The sequence below is a fragment of the Nycticebus coucang genome, chromosome 10 (genome assembly GCF_027406575.1).
Source record: "Nycticebus coucang isolate mNycCou1 chromosome 10, mNycCou1.pri, whole genome shotgun sequence".
In the NCBI taxonomy this organism is placed as follows: domain Eukaryota; kingdom Metazoa; phylum Chordata; class Mammalia; order Primates; family Lorisidae; genus Nycticebus; species Nycticebus coucang.
Window position 1 is genome coordinate 48,773,984 of NC_069789.1, and position 20,026 is coordinate 48,794,009.

General features: G+C 37.4%; 1 protein-coding gene across 7 annotated transcripts in view; it reads right to left on the reverse strand.

The window, feature by feature from the left end:
* The window catches only part of RPS6KC1 (ribosomal protein S6 kinase C1), a 207,923-nt gene that overhangs the window by 51,324 nt on the left and 136,573 nt on the right, over window positions 1–20,026 (reverse strand). For all 7 annotated transcript variants that reach the window (XR_008383087.1, XM_053605714.1, XM_053605715.1 and 4 more), the window contains 2 exons: window positions 2,205–2,252; window positions 436–568 (listed from right to left, as the gene is read on the reverse strand). Coding sequence is in view for 6 of the 7 variants with exons in the window: in XM_053605714.1 (XP_053461689.1) it covers window positions 436–568; window positions 2,205–2,252 (181 nt within the window). In the remaining variant the exon portion in view is untranslated. The remainder of the gene's footprint in view (window positions 1–435; window positions 569–2,204; window positions 2,253–20,026) is intronic.

Genomic DNA, 20,026 nt, shown 5'->3' on the forward strand with positions numbered 1-20,026 from the left:
ACAAACACCCTTGCCTTCTAAAAAAAGGAGGTAATTAATTAATTCTTTAGGGGATGCTTTTCATTTTAGTCATCTAACATAAATGTATCTTTTTAGCAGAGAACAAGAGAACAAATATCCCTAATATAAAACCGAGCTCTCTTAGCATGTATTCACATTAAAGTTCTCTGATAGTAGATAAATTCAGTGAGAAAGTAAACAGTTAAGCATATCTAAGAAGGGTGCTATAGTTCAAATGAAATCTACTGTTCAGCTGGGTTTTCTTTTTCCCTTGCAATTCAACACAGGGAGGTACAGCAGAGGGATAGTTTCTTACATTTGTCTCATATATTTTATCTGTTCTCATGAAATGACAGAAGAAAGGACATTATAGAAACCGAAAAGCTAAGAAGGTGACATTCTTCACTCCGTAAACAATCTAAACCATAAACCAACCTTCCGCGTGCTGTAGCACAAGAAATACTGACTCCTCAGAGATGATGTACTTGTGCAGACACACCATGTTGGGCACACAGCGGGGGATGATGGTCTTTCTGTTCCTGCTGTATTCACTGCTTTTCCTTAGACCCTGACAGAGAACAAAAAGGTCAGTTGTATCCTCAGTTGCCTTTGGAGCCTGCTGTGCTCTGTGTTTATCAACCAAACTAATCTATCCGAGTTACTCTGGGCTTCAGAGAAACTACTCATCTGCTGCTCTGTGCCCCCCAGTCCCTGGAGGCTCTGCTGATGGCATCTGGCGTGAGTCCAGAGAACGGAAGATGCCACAAAGCTGCCATTAAAATCAATTATGTGGGTCAGTGTTTTTATTAGAGATGTTCTCAAAGTAAGTCATCAGGATGACACACAGTTATTTCTCTATGACCTTTTCTTAAGTTTCATTTTACTCAGACATGTCTTTAAAGCAGTAAATGTGAGATCAATTCAAAAGTACTCTTAGATTAACCAGACATTTTAAAATCCTATCCCCCCAAAGTAACAAAGATTATTATATCTTCTCATAAGAAACAAGGTTTGAGCATTTGCTTGTGTCACCCTCTGGTTTTAAAAACAAGGGAAAGATCAGGGTATTATTCACAAAAAGAAATGTGTTTCTGTATCTGTGCCTGTGTCCTGCTGCTATGCCTCATTGGCAAAAAAGAAAGTATCAGAAGCTGAAATATAAATCTTATCAATTCACTTCTGAATGCTGTGCAAATACTTAAATTAGAATATTTTAGAGTATGTACTATCACAATCCATTCCAAATACAATTTAAAAATTACAAATTTGAAGGGTTTTTTTCTCTTCAGTCACTTAGCTATAAATTGTTATATATAATCAAAATTAAATTTAAGTCAAAAAGAAAGCCAGAATGTAAGTAACCTTCCCCCAAATACCTGTAACAAAGACTTATAGGCAAAATTTCAAGCACTCCCCCTTGGCCATCTGGTGATCACAGTGATATTCAGCAATAAGGTCTGTATTGCTTTTTCTAGGACAAGTTTGCAAACTTAATTGTCAAACTTCATACAATGAAACTCTGATGGCTATTCCAGAAAAAGAGTTCTAAACAAAAGTGCTTTGAAGGGTGGACTAGGCACTGGCACTGGTGCACAGCTTCCCAAGGAGAGTACCTCAAATGTGAGGTATATTCAGCAATGAGGTATGTAGCACCTTTTCTAGGATGAGTTCACAAACTTAATTGTCCAGCCTTGTAAGTAAATGGCCAGGCATGGTGGTTTATGTCTATAATCATAGCACTTTGGGAGGCCAAAGTAGGAGGACAGCTTGAGCCCAGGAGTTCAAGACTAGCCTGGGCAATAAAGCAAGACCCTGTCTCTACAAAAAATATAAAAATTAGCAGGGCGAGGTGACATGTGCCTATAATCCCGGGTACTTAGAAGGCTGAAGCAAGAGGATCACTTGAGCCCAGGAGTTTGAGGTCAGAGCAAGTGATGATGACACCACTGCACTCTAGCCTGGGGAACACAGTCAGACCATGTCAAAAGGAAGGAAGGAAAGAAAGGAAGGAAAGGAGGGAGAGAAGGAAAGGGAGAAAAAGAAAGATGGGGGGGAGGAAGGAGGGAGAAAGGGAGGGAGGGAGGAATCATCAAAACACAAAAGAACATTTAAGTACCCAGGGAAAAATATTAAATATATTTTCTTTCAGAAGCATAATTTGAAATTAAAATTTTTAACTCATTAAACACACAAATTCTACTTACTTTTAAAATGAATGTCTGCTCTGTCCTTGTGTCCATTACAAGTAAAACCTACATAAAAGACATGAGTAATACTTTATTTACAATACAATGAGAGATTAACTCAACTTCTGGAAACTAGCCTTTAAGGGTTTTAAAAGAAGAGGTTGGAATCAACTCCCCTAAAATTATTAATTTCTGAATAAATATTTTTTAAATCACCAATCATAAGATCAAAACAGTCTTACCCAAAATTGGTTTCATTATAGTTTCTTTTTCTAAAAGTGCCACCTTTAAGAAACATTACTATGTTTCCTAGATTTATTTAAAAATATTTCTTAAAAGTGAAGGAAATATTAGTGTAGACACAGAATTTTTTCCTCATGGAATATGTAAGGTTAAGAGAAAGTAGTAAAAAAAAAAAAAAAAATGCTGAAGTCTCCATTCTCTTCCTAAAACCTCTTTACGAAGCAACTTGCTATAAGGCAATCTCAATAACTCAAGCTATAGCCTACAGCAAAAGGATGCCTTTTGGTACTGCTTCTCCACCTTGGACTCATCCTTAAGTCCCCTTTTTACCATCAGCAAACCCTGTCATCTGTATCTTCGAACTGTATCCAGTATGTGAACTCAACCTTACCACTTCCACAACTACTACCCTGATCTATGCAAATACAAATTCCTACCTTGCTTATGTTAATCAGTCTTCCAACTGATCTCCCTGCTTCCATCTTTGCTACCCTATGGTGTACCTTAAAATCAGCAGTCAGGGTCTTCTTTTTAAAATACAAGTTAGAACAGGTCACTCTTCTCATCTCACTGACTAAGTCCATAATGTCCATGAGCCTAAGTTCATGACATCACACATTGCTCCCTTGAACTGCCCACTCTCAACCTCTATCTTGATGGATAGAAGAGTAAAGAAAATAAGGAACTATCTTACCCTATTACATTTTTATTATTTTGGAAACACTACAGCAAAAGTTGAATAAATAATAAAAATCTTAGGCTTGCAGGCCCATGCACTTTTCTGCCACGGTACAACAAAAGCAGCCATCCCCTAAAATTGGCCATGGAGGATAGATTTGCACCACAGAAATCAGCAAATACTGCAAATGAGGCCTTCCCCTGCCTCCAGAAAGCTGAATGTCAAACTTTTACCAGCCTACCTCTGGGTAAGGAGAAATAGGAGTTAAGGATGAAAAAAATATGTAAAGCTTGAAAAATTAAAAGAATGGTGAGAAGAAACAAAAAAGTTAAGATGAGAAACAAGTTTGAGAAGATGGTAAATTCCATTTTATAAATGATGAATTTGAAGAAATAGTAACAATTTCATCTTTGACCTTTCTTCTGGGTGTTTAGCCTATCCTATACAATTTAAATTTATATTTAAGGTACCTCGTGAAATCACACCTTCCTCTTCCCAAAATCCTGCCCTCAGAAAAAAAAAAAAAAAAAAAAAACACCTTGCTCTTCCTCCTACAGTACTGAATAACACCACCCTCCATGCAACTTCCCAAGCCAAAGACTTCCATGAGTCACTGTGAACCATCTACCAAGACAAATCAATTCTTCCTCCTAAGCACTTCTCTGATCCACCCTCTATTCCCTCTCATCTACTGTGTTCTAAGCGTTTACCATGTGCTATGCTTTAGCCATGTATAACCAATGTTAATCCTTTCAACAACCCAATGAGATGATTTTGCCATTCATATTCTACATACAAGAACATTTCTTCATGTGTAGAAGCTATGATGGTGGATAATAATAGTAGCTACCAGTAGTTAGGATTTCTGTGAGATAAGTTTATAAAAGTACAGCCAGTTGGTAGTATTGCTATTCTATTATTTCTTCTTCCCCTGAAATGTTCCCCCAGACATTTATCAAACAAGCACTCATATTTCCATATTTAGCACAAGAGTCACTCTCTTAGTAACACTGAATATGTTCTTCCTTTTTTTTGTTCTCCCATTTTACACAGTATCAATTTCTAACATAGTACATCTAATCCTTAAATTTACTTTTGTTTATCTCCCGACAAGACTTTAAGCTTTTCATGAGCATGCCTTAGGAAGAATAATGGCCCCCAAAGATATTCATACCCTAAGACTCTCAGAATATGTCATGTTACTTACAGAAAGAAGCATGGGGATGTAATTAAAATACAGCAAGATTATGCTAGATTATCTGGGTGGGCTCCATCAAATCACATGAACCCTTAAAAGCAGAGAACTGTCTCCTATCAGAAGAAATGAAAGGCACAAAAGAGAAGTGGCAGAAGGGAAAATCAGAGACACGTGAAGTATGAAAGGGACACACAGCTGCTGGCCCTGAGATATAGAGACCCACATGCAAGAACCAGAGAAAGGCTTATGGGAGCTCATAGCAGGTAACTTCGAGGAGCAAAAATCAGCCCTGGGCTGACAGCTAGCAAAAAAATAGAGAGTCTAAGGCCAGGCGCGGTGGCTCACGCCTGTAATCCTAGCACTCTCGGAAGCCGAGGCAGGTGAATTGCCTGAGCTCAGGGGTTCAAGACCAGCCTGAGCCAAAGTGAGACCTTGTCTCTTAAAAAAAAAAAAAAAATAGCTGGGCATTGTGGTGGGCACCTGTAGTCCCAGCTACTTGGGAGGCTGAGACAAGAGAATTGCTTGAGCCCAAGAGTTTGAGATTGTTGTGAGCTGAAACGCCATGGCACTCTACTGAGGGTGACAAAGTAAGACTCTACCTCAAAAACTAAAACTAAAAATAAATAAAAAAAGAAATATAGAGTTCAGTCCCACAATTGTAAATAACAGAATTCAACCAACAACCTGAATAAACCTAGAAGTGGATTCTTCTCCAGAGCCTCCAGTAAGAGACGCAGTACTGCTAGCACCTTGAGTTTAGCCCAGTGAAACCTGTGCCAGACCTCTGAGCTACAAAACTTTGAGATAATGAATACAGTTGTCTTAAGTTGCTAAATGTGGTAATGTCATGATAGCAGTAGAAAACTAACAGAAAAAGAATGCATTTCTCTGTTATATAACATTGTTATCACATAGTAAATGTTCAATAAACATATGGTCAGTGGATTCAAATCTAAAAATCCTTAAGGTAGGTGGAGATATAGGAAACTTAGAAAATAAGTCAGGAGCTAAAGATTTATATTTGAACATTCTGCATAAAGATAAAAGCTGAAGACATGAGAACGTACCCCCCTGGAATGCTTCCTTTAAACTAGGCACTGTGCTGGGCTTCAAAGAATGATAATAAATCATGTAATGCCCTCAACAATTCAAAGATGCAGGTATCTGTTATTAACCACTTTTACAGATGAGGAAACAAAAATAAAACTGTTAACGTGCCCATGCTCACAAAGCTAAGAAGTGGGAGAATGCAAACCTGGGAAATGCAAACCAGGGAAATGCAAACCTGGCCAGTCTGGCTCTAGATTTGTTCCTCCTTGACTGCTAAGCTATTCTATTTATGTCTAAGTCTTGAAAACCATACATAGTTGGAATGTTTTAGGTAGATAAAACAACAGCAATCAAAACTAGAGAGAGAAAAGTACAAAAAGAAAACATAATGGTTTGGATGTCGGAGAGAGAGAATGCTTAAGATGAGAGTAATCATCAGTACCAAACAACAAAGAGAAACTATGAAGAATGAGGACTGGGAAATGATCGCGGTGTGTTAGTCAGAAGTCAGTGGTGACTTTCAATATTGTATTATGCAGTGAACTGCTGAGGATAGAAGCCAGACTGCCCTGAGTTAATAATGGGTGGTAAGAGAATGGAGGTGACATATATAAATCTTTCAATAGTGAAGTATGTAAGAAGAAGGACCATTAAAATGAAAGAGTTAGTGGGATCATCGGTTCAAAAAAAGGTTTGGATTTTTATTATTTTCAGATAGGATAGACCTATTCTCCCCAGAATTGCCCTCTGAGCCATATTTATCACAAATCTTGAACCACCAAGTTATGGAAACACATTCACAGAACTTGAACCTTGAAAGTTTAAATTAACATATCAGGAGTGCAAAAGGAGGCAAAATGGCCCTGTCTGTACAAAGGAAGGCTCACTGAACATCTATTGAATCTCCAAAGACATTTCGTGTTCTTTAAGTCTCATTTGGTTTTATATCAGGTGTGACTCTTCTAAGTCACTCACCAGAAAGCCAGTCCTGTTCGAATAAGATACATCTATATGAAATAGAAAACACCTTCCAAAAAGATTTGGAAGCTGTATAATTAAAGAGCTTCTTTTTCCTAACCAAAGCCTCTTAATTGACTACACAGAATATATCTGTATAAATCAGAAATGGTATCTCTTTGCTGGTCTCATTTAGCCACAAAGCATAAAGCAGATCAGATAAAAAGACCAAATTAAGACAGATAAAGATGGCTAGGAAATGCTGCTTTGTTTATATTTACTTTCTTCTCCAAGTTTGTTTGCAACTAGACAACATTCACATTGAGGTAATAAACACAAGAACATATGCGTTTTTTTTTTTAAATGTGCCCTTTGACTGTCAATTTCTCCCAAACAGGTGGTGGCTAAATGATTATAAATTGGCCTCTGGATACACCTCTTCAACTGAGCCGTACAGGGCTGGTGATAATATAATTAGACCTAAAAACATCAGGCTGGTGAATGCTTTCCATCTGTTTGGCAATAATGTTTAGTTAACAATAGTCTTTAAAAGAAGCACCTTCAACTTCAGTTCTTAAAGTTATTTATAGAGCCATTCTTAACACACCAGCACTCCTGCTAACAAGAGCTTTAGCCACTTGGAAATTATTAGCCATACGCTGTACACAAAGAGGAACGACTGAATTTAACATCTGTATCTTTCCAAATTTACACGCTTCAACCTCATTTAAAGTCATTTCTTAATGAACAGTGCTATGGTGCTGCATTAATATTATAGTTGCATGCACAGAGATCATAAGGAGCCAAACATTTTTTTAATGCCAACAGTAGGCCAATCTGTAATGAAGCTGTCAGCATAAAGGACAAAATAATAGCTTCTTTAACCCTCAAACAGAATTTGTTCATTTCTAGACTAGAACACATTGATTTAAAAACTGCTCATGGGTTTGTTCACCTTTATAAAGACAAAAATCTAATTTGTATGAGTTTGATACAATTGTCTTTCCAACAATAAAAGGCTCCTAAGACCATCTTTTATTTCATGATAAAACAAGTACTATAACTAAAGCTGTCATGAAATAATTACCTTACATAGCATACCTTATTGAAAGAATACAATTAATGTGCTTCCCTCTTTCATTTTTCACACATACTTATCAGCACTGTATTAGCATATGGTCTAACAGAAGAGATTACTCCATCTTTGCCCATGTTAATATATAGAACCACTGCTTCTAACGTGAAAAAAAAAAGCAGACAACTTATTCCTTACGGATTAACCTCATCTGTTCTTCAATTCCACCAGGATAATAAAACTTGCCCACCTTCTTTCATAACAGTAGTAGGAAAAGCTACAACTGATTATAGATGGAGGTCTTCTTGTTAACTACAATAAGAAAGGTCTAATATTTAAACTAGGCAACCATCTTTGCAAAGGCACCAAGCACGCCAAAACATAAACGATAATTTTTTTAAGCACATACAGAAAAATAAATTTGGAAAAGAAAAAAGAGATGTGCTATTACACAGATATTATGATTATGGTGAAGAAGTATGGAAAGTTCCCTTCAGTGGAGGTTAAGTGTCAACCCATTCTTGAACCTTTTTAGATATTTAATTTAAATGTTGACATTGGAAGTCTGGATTTCTCTGAAAGCAACTTCTGCTCCAATTCCTTTAAAAAGAAAGATTACCTTTGAAATTTGAGGGAAGGTCTGTCTCTACTTTGCTGGACTTTTCAGAACTCCAGAACAGTTAACAAAAGTTAAAATAAATGCTTAAGAAAAGCCAACCGAGATAGTCATATTGGACACACAATCTGTCCCTTAATGGTGTTTGCTGGATGCAATATGAATGAGACTTCAAGTGTGGAAGTTATACTTCTGGGAATTCACACATAAATAAACATCCAAGAAAGAACAGGACAAGACAATAAAGAAGAAGCCAAAGTATACAAGCCCAATTGAGCAGATTAAGACACTTTTCCTGAACATAGTTTCAGATGAATGTGACTTACTATAATCTCTTTACAAAATAGCCCAGACTAAACTCTTGACAACCTTAACAAGCGCTGGTAATGTTATCCTTCTGTAGAAATGGTTGTGAACCACAAATACAGAGCACTAAAACTTGTTTTCCTCCCCTAATTCCACATGATAATAATCAAATGTTATTCATATTTTCTGCTAAAAACCCATCGATTTTGTATTCTTACAATATTCACAAGGCATTTCAACTGTTAATGTTTAATTCCATATGTTATTCTCACCAGGTATCTCTTATCAAAATTCAACTACTTGGAAAACAAGGAATAATACTAGGCGACCTTTGATATCAACAATTTTCCCCCTCTGGGGTCCAATTTTCTCTTTCTTTGGCATCAGAAGGCTAGCAATGTTCCCTGTACCACTTGCCCAGCAACTCCAAAAGCAAAAGATGTTGCACCTGTAGTTTTAGTCTAGCGTCAAGAGCAGGAGCATGAACAGACTGTGTAGAGACACTTCTCTCATGTTATACCATAAAACTAATCTGCTCATGGTTTCACAAAAGTTGTTTCACTGATGGAAACTCAAGTATGAAGAATAAAATCCAACATAGATACTTGTAACTCTAGTCTAAAGAACATTTTCTATTTTCAGTAGAGAAAGGTGTTGTAAAAGGGACTCCTAGTACTTAAGGGGAACAATGACAACACAAAACCCTCTGGAGCCTTACCAGTGCTCCATTTATGTTAGAATGTCCAACATGGCACATTATCATGGAGTGAACAAACAAACAGTCCAAAAAGGGTGTTGCTTTGTGGACAGATGGTAAAGTCAAGAATCACCAACTAAATCAGAACAAAGTGAATTATCTCTTGAGGCAGGTTGAGGTTTTTAGGCTTTTATTGAATCTTGAAAGATCTTCAAAGGTAAAAAACAACAGACCAAATCTATCAGGATTATACGAAGGTAGTGCTCAAAATCCACATTTCTTTTTTCGTTAGTAAAATCCTAAACTGTAACTCAAAACACACTATACTTTAAATGTTTATGCATGATCAAACTAAAAAGCTTCTGCACCACCACGAACACAGCAAGTAAAGCAAGCAGACAGCCCTCAGAATGGGAGAAGATATTTGCAGGTTATGTTTCTGACAAAGGTTTGATAACCAGAATCCACAGGGAACTCAAACTTATTAATAAGAAAAGAACAAGTGTGCTCGCTTCGGCAGCACATATACTAAAAAAGAAAAGAACAAGTGATCCCATTTCATTGTGGGCAACAGACTTGAACAGAAGCTTTTCTGAAGAAGACAGGAGCATGACCTACAGACACATGAAAAAATGCTCATCATCTTTAATTATCAGAGAAATGCAAATCAAAACCACTCTGAGATATCATCTAACTCCAGTAAGAGTGGCTTACATAACAAAATCCCAAAACTACAGATGTTGGCGTGGATCTGGCAAAAAGGGAACACTTTCTGCACTGCTGGTGGGAATGCAAGCTAATACGTTCCTTTTAGAAAGAAGTTTGGAGAACAGTTAGGGATCTAAAAGTAGACGTGGCGTTCGATCCTGCAATTCCTCTAACTAGCTGTATATCCAAAGACCAAAAATCACTTTACAACAAAGATATTTGCACCAGATTGTTTACTGCAGCTCAATTCATAACTGCCAAGTCATGGAAGAAGCCCAAGTGCCTAATGACCCATGAATGGATTAATAAATTGTGGTATATGGATACCATGAAATATTATGCAGCCTTAAAGAAAGACAGAGGCTCGGCGCCTGTGGCTCAAGCAGCTAAGGTACCAGCCACATATACCTGAGCTGGTGGGTTCGAATCTAGCCTGGGCCCACCAAACAACAATGACAGCCACAACCAAAAAAATTGCCAGGTGTTGTGGCAGGCGCCTGTAGTCCCAGCTACTTGGGAGGCAAAGGCAGGAGAATCGCTTGAGCCCAGGAGTTGGAAGTTGCTGTGAGCTGTGATGCCACACCCCTCTACCCAGGGTGACAGCTTGAGGCTCTGTCTCATAAATAAATAAATAAATAAATGAAAAGATGGAGACTTTACCTCTTTTATGTTTACCTGGATGGAGCTGGAACATCTTCTTAGTAAAGTATCTCAAGAATGGAAGAAAAAGTATCCAATATACTCAGTACTATTATGAAACCAATTTATAATCACCCACACTTTCATATGAAAGATAAAACACGAGGGGAAGGGGAAGGCTGGGCGGAGGGAGGGTGACTGGTGGGATCACGCCTACGGTGCATCTTACAAGGGTACATGTGAAACTTAGTAAATGTAGAATGTAAATGTCTTAACACAATAACTAAGAAAATGCCAGGAAGGCTATGTTAACCAGTATGATGAAAATATGTCAAATGGTCTATAAAACCAGTGTATGGTGCCCCATGATTGCATTAATGTACACAGCTATGATTTAATAATAATAAAAAAAAGATAAAACACAACTATAGCCTGGAATGAAGGAGGGAAGCAGAAGGGGATGGAAGGAGAGGGGGGAGATTGGATGGAGGGAGGCAAATGGGGGAACCGCACCTATGTTGCACATTGCAAGGGTACATGTCAAATCTATTAAGTGTAGAGTATAAATGTCTTAACACAATAATTAAGTAAGTGAGGTGAAGGCTGTGTTAACCAGTTTGATGTAAGCATTCCAAATTGTATAGAAAATCAGCACATTGTACCCCATAAATGCATTAGTGTATATATGATTTATGTATTTATAACTTAATTTAAAAAAAGGAAAGAAAAAACAAATAACCCCACCCATTTCTATGTGGGCAAGAGATTTGAACAGAAACTTCTCTGAAGACAGGCACATGGCCTACACACATGAAAAAATGCTCATCATCCTTAATCATCAGAGAAATGCAAATTAAAACTACTTTGAGATATCATCGAACTCCAGTAAGATTAGCCCACATCACAAAATCCCAAAATCACAGATGTTGACATGGATGTGGAGAGAAGGGAACACTTCTACACTGCTGGTGGGAATGCAAGCTAATGAGGCCTTTTTGGAAAGAAGTTTGGAGAATACTCAAGGAACTAAAAGTGGACCTACCATTTGATACTGCAATTCCTCTATTACGTATATACCCAGATGATCAAAAATCATTTTACAGAAGGACATTTGCACCAGAATGTTTATTGCAGCCCAATTCATAATTGCCAAGTCATGGAAGCAGCCCGAATGGATTAACAAATTGTGGAATATGTATACCATGGAATACTATGCAGCTATAAAAAGATGGCAACTTCAATCTTTTATGTTTACTTGGATGGAGCTGGAAAATATTCTTCCTAGTAAAGTATCTCAATAATGGGGGAAAAAGCATCCAATGTGTTCAATACTACTATGAAATCAGTAATCACCTATATATTCATGGGAATGGTAAAACTTAACTATAGTCCAGAAAGAAGGAGGGAAGAAGAGTAAGAGGGGAGGTCAGGAGGAGGGAGGGTATTTGGGGGGACCTCACTTAATGTGCATAATGCAATGATACATTTCAAAACTATTAACAGAGTATAAATGTCTTACCCCAACAAATAAGTAAGCGAGGAGATGGTTATGTCTATCAGATAGATGTAAGCATTCCACATTTTATAACCAATAAGCACATGGTGCCCCACAAATGCATTAATGTACACAGTTATGATTTAATAAGAAAAAGAAAAAAGAATCCTACATGAGTCACTACAGAAGTTTTGAGACAGACTGTGTTACGGTTCATTATTTCACTTCCAGAAAACCCAGTTGACAGCGTGCTTTCTGATTTCACCCATGCAAGTTTCAACTTGCTTGGCTTATCAGAATCACCAGGAGGGCTTCATTTGTTTCCATCCATGTGGAGTTTATATTTCTTGAATTTCTGTGTATCTCAAAACTTTTATAATCACCCATGGTAACTTCTGTCTGGAAAATAAAGATTTTTGATGACAAAAAATAAAATCAAATGAAAAATAAATGTTTATGCAAACACCTGTGACTCCTAAAAATATCCCCTATTTTAATTTATGTAGTTTTCTACCTTAACTACTGACAGACTAGGACAGGAAGAGAGGAGAACTAGGTTAGGAAGCACAATAACATAAAACTAAGCTGGTAAATACCTACTTCGTCTACAAGAAAACAACTGATTTTAGACTTCTTTAAATGCCCAGACATTTGCAAAGGTTTTAGTATGCTAATTTTTAATTAAAGGATATTTCAGCAGTGAAAGCTCTTTCATATGCACTACTGATTCTTCATCAAACGTTAACTTCCCAACTTAACACCAGTATAGCCGGTGGCAGCCTGAAGGTTTGCCATCTGCTGCTACCCAAAGTCACTGTGGCCACCTTCAGAACATATGCATCAAAGCCCCAAGATAAGAGACTGAAGAAATACTGCCTAAGTCAGCATAAGGGGGTTGACAAAGCCAGAGGCAGGCAACAGGCAAGCGACCAGAAAATACACAGCATCATGAACCATCAGTCACTTCATGGAAAAAGTACCCAAGGTCACAGGGGACTCCAACAGCTGAACAAAAAGACAAAAAAAAAAAAAAAAAAGCTACTTCTAATGGAATATTTTTAAGTCATTGTGTCATTTTTCTTTAAAAAAAAAAAATCCATCCATATTTAAAATCACCTATAATTTTATTCAAAATAAACACATGTAAACTTAAGTTGCTTTTTTCAGTATGTTTTGAATAATAATAAAAGTACATTATTTTTTATGCAGTCACAAAAATAGGATACTTAGTTTTAAAAGGCTTGTTTTTCTGGGTATTACCATACCTATACTGCAAATGTGACACAAGGACAATGTTCTCTGAGACAGATTTAACACAATCCACAAAACACCACCTAAAAGCCTGATTCCTGGCTACTCGACAATGTCATTTATCTAAGGTAATGGTTACATTTATGACAATATTTCATATAAAAATAAAATACTATAGTATCTTTTAAAAACAGAGAATCTAAGAAAGTATATTCAATTATAATACTGAAAAACTGGAATATACTCTCATAAAAGAAATCCACTAATGTGAAATTTTCTTCTGCCTTATCTTTGGTTTCTGCTTTTTAAAACTGTGTTTTAAATGTAATTAGAAGAAAATAAATTTAGAAAATATTTTTTGAAAAGTATACAAAAACCATGTTTTAATTCTTGGCTTTAAAATGGCAACAGACGTATTCAGTTTGTATTAGTTCTAATCTTAATCCAGATTTTTAAAGATTCTTGAAAGCTTTCACAGGAAAATGGGTTATAATCTAATCTAAAACCAGGGCATTATTAAACACTCTCATACCACACAAACTGTCATAATAAAGCCCATTTATCCCACCCTCTATTTAAACTTAAAACCACATGACCTGTTGAACACAAGTCATTGGTTTCTATAATCTAACACAATACTATATTGTATGTGTAGCCCCATGTGAACTCGATGTATACCTTTGAATACTCAGTAACTTTAATAATCACAATGATATCTTAAAGATAATAGTTTGTCACTGTGAGAATAGCAAAAACTCAGAAAATGCTATCAAAATAACTTTATCTTCCAAAATATGCTATGAAGAATATTAGGAAAATAAAATAAGTATATTGATATTTACAAGTAAGATTTACTCAAAATTCAAAGGTTAATCATTCCTACATTTTTCATTTCTACAGGGAGAGTGAGATATGGTTGACAAAGTTTTTCTTTGACAAACTATATCAGGATAGAAAAAGTTAAAAATAATTTAAAAAATACTCTTCCAGTAGGTATCAATAAACTGGTCCTAAAGTTTACATGAAGATGCAAAAGACCTGAATAACTAACACAATATTAAAAAAGAATAGAGTTGGGGCGGCACCTGTGGATCAAAGGAGTAGGGCACTGTCCCCATATGCTGGAGGTGGTGGGTTCAAACCCAGCCCCGGCCAAAAAATGCAAAAAAAAAAAAGAAGAACAGAGTTGTAGGACTGACACTATCCAACTCCAAGACTTCCTTACTATAAAGCAATAGTAATCAAGGCAGTGTGGCACTGGCAAAAGAGTAGACAAATGGATTAATGGAAGAGAACAGCAAGTCCAGAAAGAGGTCCACATAAATACACTCCACTGATCTTTGATGAAGAAACAAAGACAATACAATGGAGCAAAAACAGGCTTTTCAACAAATAGTGGTAGGACGACTGGACATACACACACTAAAATGTCAATCTAGATACCCTCAAAATTCTATCAAAATGGATCACAAAACTATAAAAATCCTAAAAGATAACACAGAAGAAAACATAGATGACCTTGGGTATGGTGGTAACACATCAAAGGCATAACCCATCTAAACCATCTAGGAAACAACCAACTAGTAAGACTGATTTCATTAAAATTAAAAAACATCTGATCTGCAAAAGATAATGTCAAGAGAATAAGAAAACAAGCCACCTGCCTGGAAGAAATATTTATAAAATATACAATATTTATAAAAATACAAAGGAATTGTTGCCGCCCACTGCCCAAGAGAAAGTCAATATCCAGAGACAGCAGATTTATATCATAGAAAGGGTTTAACTCCACATAAGACCAAGAGGTGAGATGGGAGAATTCTCTCAAATCCACCTCCCCAAGAACTGAGGGGCCAGGAAGTGTCTAAGACCAGTTGGGTCAGTTCCTTGGTCTAGGTGGGTCCTTCCTGGAATGCAGGACCTGAAAGAGACCTCAAAAACTACCCCTAGGTTCACTCTATCCAAGGTCCTGCATTCCAGTAACTACCCCTAGGTTCACTCTATCCCTAGATTCACTCTATCCAGGGTCCTGCATTCCAGTAACTGACCCACCCAGACAGCCGCCCATACCAAAGGACTGACAGCTCTGTCCTGAAACCAGCCAATTAGCAGAGCCTGACTATCTGATCTTCTGCCCACCAAACTGTCTTTAAAATCCCTGGCCCCCAATTCTTGGGGAGGTGGATTTAGGAGAATTCTCTTGTCCCGCCTCTTAGTGCTATGTGGAACAAACCCTCTCTCTGCTGCAGACCCTGCTATCTCTGGACATCGGCTTTCTCTCAGGCAGCAGGCCAGATGGACCTGGCTGGGTGGCAACAAGGGGAGTACATGGAAAATCTCGGTACCTTTCAAATTTGCTGTGAATCTCAAACTGCCATGAAAAAAATAAGACTTTCAATAAAATGCTTCTCCAACTCCCACCTAAAAGTCATTTGGCCAAACCCCTGGATTACACATCTTTAGACAAATAACTAAATTCAGTCCAGCCCTAGAACAATACAAAATACAGGTTATTCTCCAGTAAATAATCCAAGGACTAATTATTTCAGCCACAAACACAAATTTAAAATCTCTTATGCCCTTATGAGCCAAATGTCAATGAATGTGACCCATTCCTCAATGATGTCTCATACTAGGATGAGGTTAATGATTTAAGGAACAATAAACCTATCACAGCAATGTCTTTTATATACATGAAAAAGGAGTTTTACTTTGCATAATTTTTCAAATCCTAGGTCTATACATCTATTATTTCATAAAAACTGCTTCCAAAGAACATGATGTGTCTTTGTAAGGAAACTGGATATAAATATAGCAAAAAGCAGAATACAAAAGAGAGATAAATTAGGTTTCACAGAATTGCTAAAGAGCTAAGAAAAACAACCACTTAGGAGGCTCTTCTCAGATCCAAATGCTTTAAAAGCTAGATCTGTACACCTTTGTCATTCTCATTTTGATTATGAGTTTGGGTTTTTGTGAAGAACTTGCCAAAGGCCATAAAGAGATTATCCAGGGGAAAAAAAGGTTAAAACTATAAAGTTCTGGGCTTATGGGCTCAAGTTCAGCTCACGCCATTCAATTTCACAATGAATTCACTTTATTTTTCTGGTTTGAATTCTGAAGTTCACTTGGGAAGATGACTTGACACTGTTAAATTTAAATGAATTATTAATTCAATTAAAAGTATTGTCTATTGTATTTAGCTTTAGATACTTATTTGCATTTGTTAGAAAAACCCAATACTCTAATGGTGATGTTAAACTATTTCACTGTCCATTCATACCCTGGTTTAATATTTTCATTCTGGTGCTACATGTGCTCTATAAAGATGCTTAAAATAAGTCTCTAAAAAGCATCAAATGTACCTACATAGTTTTATTTTATGAAGTGTTCAGAATCAGTGCAGCATGTCGCCAGTTAACAATTGCTCTCATAATGAGAGGCAGCATTCTCAACTCAATCAACACATATCCGGACTAAGCTGCCATATCACAGGTAGCCAAATTCCAATTGAGAAGAAAATGCCCCTAAAGCAAGGAAGCTTTAAATGCTATTATTTTAAAATGTTTTTAATGAGTTCATACTTCTGTAGCAGATGGAGTCAAACTACTGATATTGATTAAAATTTAACAGTTTTTTAATATGACCTAGAAAATTTAGTTAGTATAAAGACACAACATGTTCATATTCTGAAAATTCCAAAATGTTTTAAAGTACATACGAAACTCAAAGGCACAACACTCATTCTCAAATTAACAATATCATTGACTGCCACAAAGTACTCTGGCATCATGCTACAGGTGCACTCTGTGAGAAAGTGGGAGGGCTAGGAATGTTTGGGCAGTTTTCAATTCCTAACATCCTCTTGCTCTGATGCTATAGGTGTAATATTTTGAGGTACATACTCACAGATTTGAAGTCTCTTTTTTTTTTTTAAGAAACTCATGTTTATTTTCTGTCAACCTTATTTCCATCTTGTTTAGGAGCTTGTGGAAGAACAATTTACAACCACTCAGGGGTTGTTTCTGCCCATTCAGTGGCCCAAGCAGTGTCTGTGGCAGGCTGACACTCCTGTCTTCAGTGGGGATCTGCTGCCTAGGCACAGAGGGCACCCGCAGTCTTCAGACCAGTCTGCAACCGCAGGTGGAGTAACAGTGCACTCAGGAGCCAGAGCAGTCCATTTGCCCTGAAATTCCTCCTTGGCCACAGTTTTCTCAGCAGCAGCCTGCTCTTCCTTTTCAATCTCTTCAGTATCTCTGTAGAAGTAGAGATCAGACATGACCTCCCACGGGTGTTCCCGGGAGATGGTGCCATACATGTGGAGAACTTCCCGGGCCAGCATCCACCATATTAGACCCACTGAGTGAGCTCCCTTGTTGTTGCATGAGATGATGCCCATATAATGCAGAGAATCTGGTTTACCCAGTGCAGTGGTAGACAAGTTAACATAAGACAGCTCTGTGAGAGGCTGGCGGTCAGCCTTGGGATCAGTAACCACCAGAAGACACGGCTCCCAGAATGCTGCCTGGCTGTGGTTAGTGAAGGTTCCAGTGACACTGATATCAACAGGGTTTTCAATGACAACAATGGCACAAGCTGCCAACAGAAGCTTTTCAGTAGAGGTAGATGGTAGATGGTAGATGCCATCACTTTTGTAAGGATGGTCATAGTGAAAGAATACAAAAATTGATGCCTTGTAGTTTTTCAATAAGAACTCAAATCTATCTCTCTGCTTGCTTTCTTTTTCTTTTCAGCAGCTCCCCACCCCAGCCCTGTGGATTTCTGTTTTCACAAACCACTGAGGAACCCAACAGAACAAAAGAAAAGTAAATTATTTCCCTTTACTTTTCCCTAGCTCCTTGCATGTGGGAAGACATGGGAGGAGTCATACCTTGATGTGCTTGCATTGCTAGTAATAACGATTTTATAAGTTTGAAACTAATACTCAATTATTAACTGTTACTGGATTAGAAATATTATTAGGAATAGGGAACAAAGTCTAGACAAAGGAAGATAGTTATTAGCGTTTTGATTTGGGCCAATATTCCTGGCTCTGAGCACAAAGTGCGAGATCCTGTCATTTTAATTTTTCTGAAGCCTGGTGTGCTGTATATACCCCCTCCCCTCATAGGTACTGTGCAGCAGCTAGCGGGAGGCTTTGAAGCTGCTTTCTGCCAGGGCAATGCTATGTGCTCTGAGGGAGTGGTTTTGGGAGTTAAGAATGTGAATTCTTTAAACTTTGTCCAACTCAGGAAGACTTGCTCTAGACCAGATAGGGAGAAGGAGGATCTCTTTTCTTCTGTCACCTTAATTGGGTCAGAAGAGTCTATCTGTTTGGACATGGGGCTGTCAGAGTATTAAAACATCACATCTGTGGTGTGTGACTGTGGGTCAGCTAGGATTTGATCCTTGACTTCCTTATCAAGACTTTGTTTACATTAAGACCTATCTCTTTGTCTAAGTCTATTATTTCTCTATACTAACATTCTATAATTCCTACCAATAATTTTCTTCGGTCTCCTCGCACCATCAAGCCACAAGGAAGTAAATCCACCGCGTGTCGTGGCTGGTCCGTGACATTTTGTGTTTTAGAATTTGTTCCTTTAAGCCTCACATGATTCCTGAGTGTCCAAGAGGAACAATGGAATATGAACAGTCAGGCTTCAGGACTGGGAATGCCTAGAAAAATGTCTCCTTTCAAACTTGGCAGAGGAAAAATAGACACATATTCACAATACATTGTTGATTCTACTATAATTAATATTTTGTCCCCCTTAAATTCAGTTACCCACTGGGCCTCAATGCCAGCTTTCTTTCCTTCTTTGGGGTGCCATGCCTTTCTCACCACCCCCATCTTCTTCTCTCTTACTCCCTGATCTCTTCTCTTGCCCATCTCTTGCCTTCCCCACTCTCTTCCCTCTAATACAAACTTATGCTTTTTATTTTATTTTTTCTTTTCTTTTTAATTTTCTCCCCTCCTATGAAGATATAAACTTACACTTTTATGTTCTTACATTGGCCTAGATTCTTTTCTCCTTTCACGCATAGCACCAGCTGAGCTTTCCATACATATCACTTTTCCTTTTGTAAATATACTGTTCCATTTGGAAGTCAAGGTTGGTATGTTCCTGCTGCAAAGAATTTCAGGACATCATCCTTCTTCATTTGTAGGACATCAAGGGCTCCAGACATTGTGAAAGTTTCCCTTTAAGTTACCACGGAAATTCAGAACAAAACAGCCTTACGGACCCTATCCTGGGAAGCGTAGAAAGTTACTTGAAATCTCAAAACATGTATATTGGTATTTTGTCCTATTCAAAAAAAAAAAAAAAATTTTTTTTTTGCCCATTCAAAATTGCTCAGCAAGTATGCCTGGTCATTAAGGAATCTGAAGGCCCATTGGAAGAGGCACAAAAATAACATCAAAAACTACTGTACAAATATCATTGAATGCTATGGCAAATAAGTTCAAGGTAGTAAAAGAACACAAGCAAAGGATATTTAAATCAGACAGTAAAGAAAAGCAAGGGAAACTTGCAAGAGAAGACACAAACTAAGAGTGAGAAAAAATAAAGTAAGGAAGAAAAGAAAAAGAAAACACTACAGATAGAGAGGTACACCATGGGTGAAATATGATGCCTTTGTATACCTGCAAATTCAACAGGGCTGTGGCCAAAACAATATGTTGTGCTGGTCTTGGTTCATCCAGAAGGAGAAGAACCAAGTTAAGAATCAATAAAAAAGGGACTAGATCACAAAGGTTTCTGAAGGCTTGGCTAGAAGTCTGTGCTTTATCCTTCAAACTATGAAAATACCTTAGACTCTTCAGCAAGAAAGCTAATTAGTTTTAGAAAATCACTCTTCAAAAGCATCAGTTTTATAAATGATTGTAGCAATAGTGTGGATGATAAACTGGGAAAAAAATC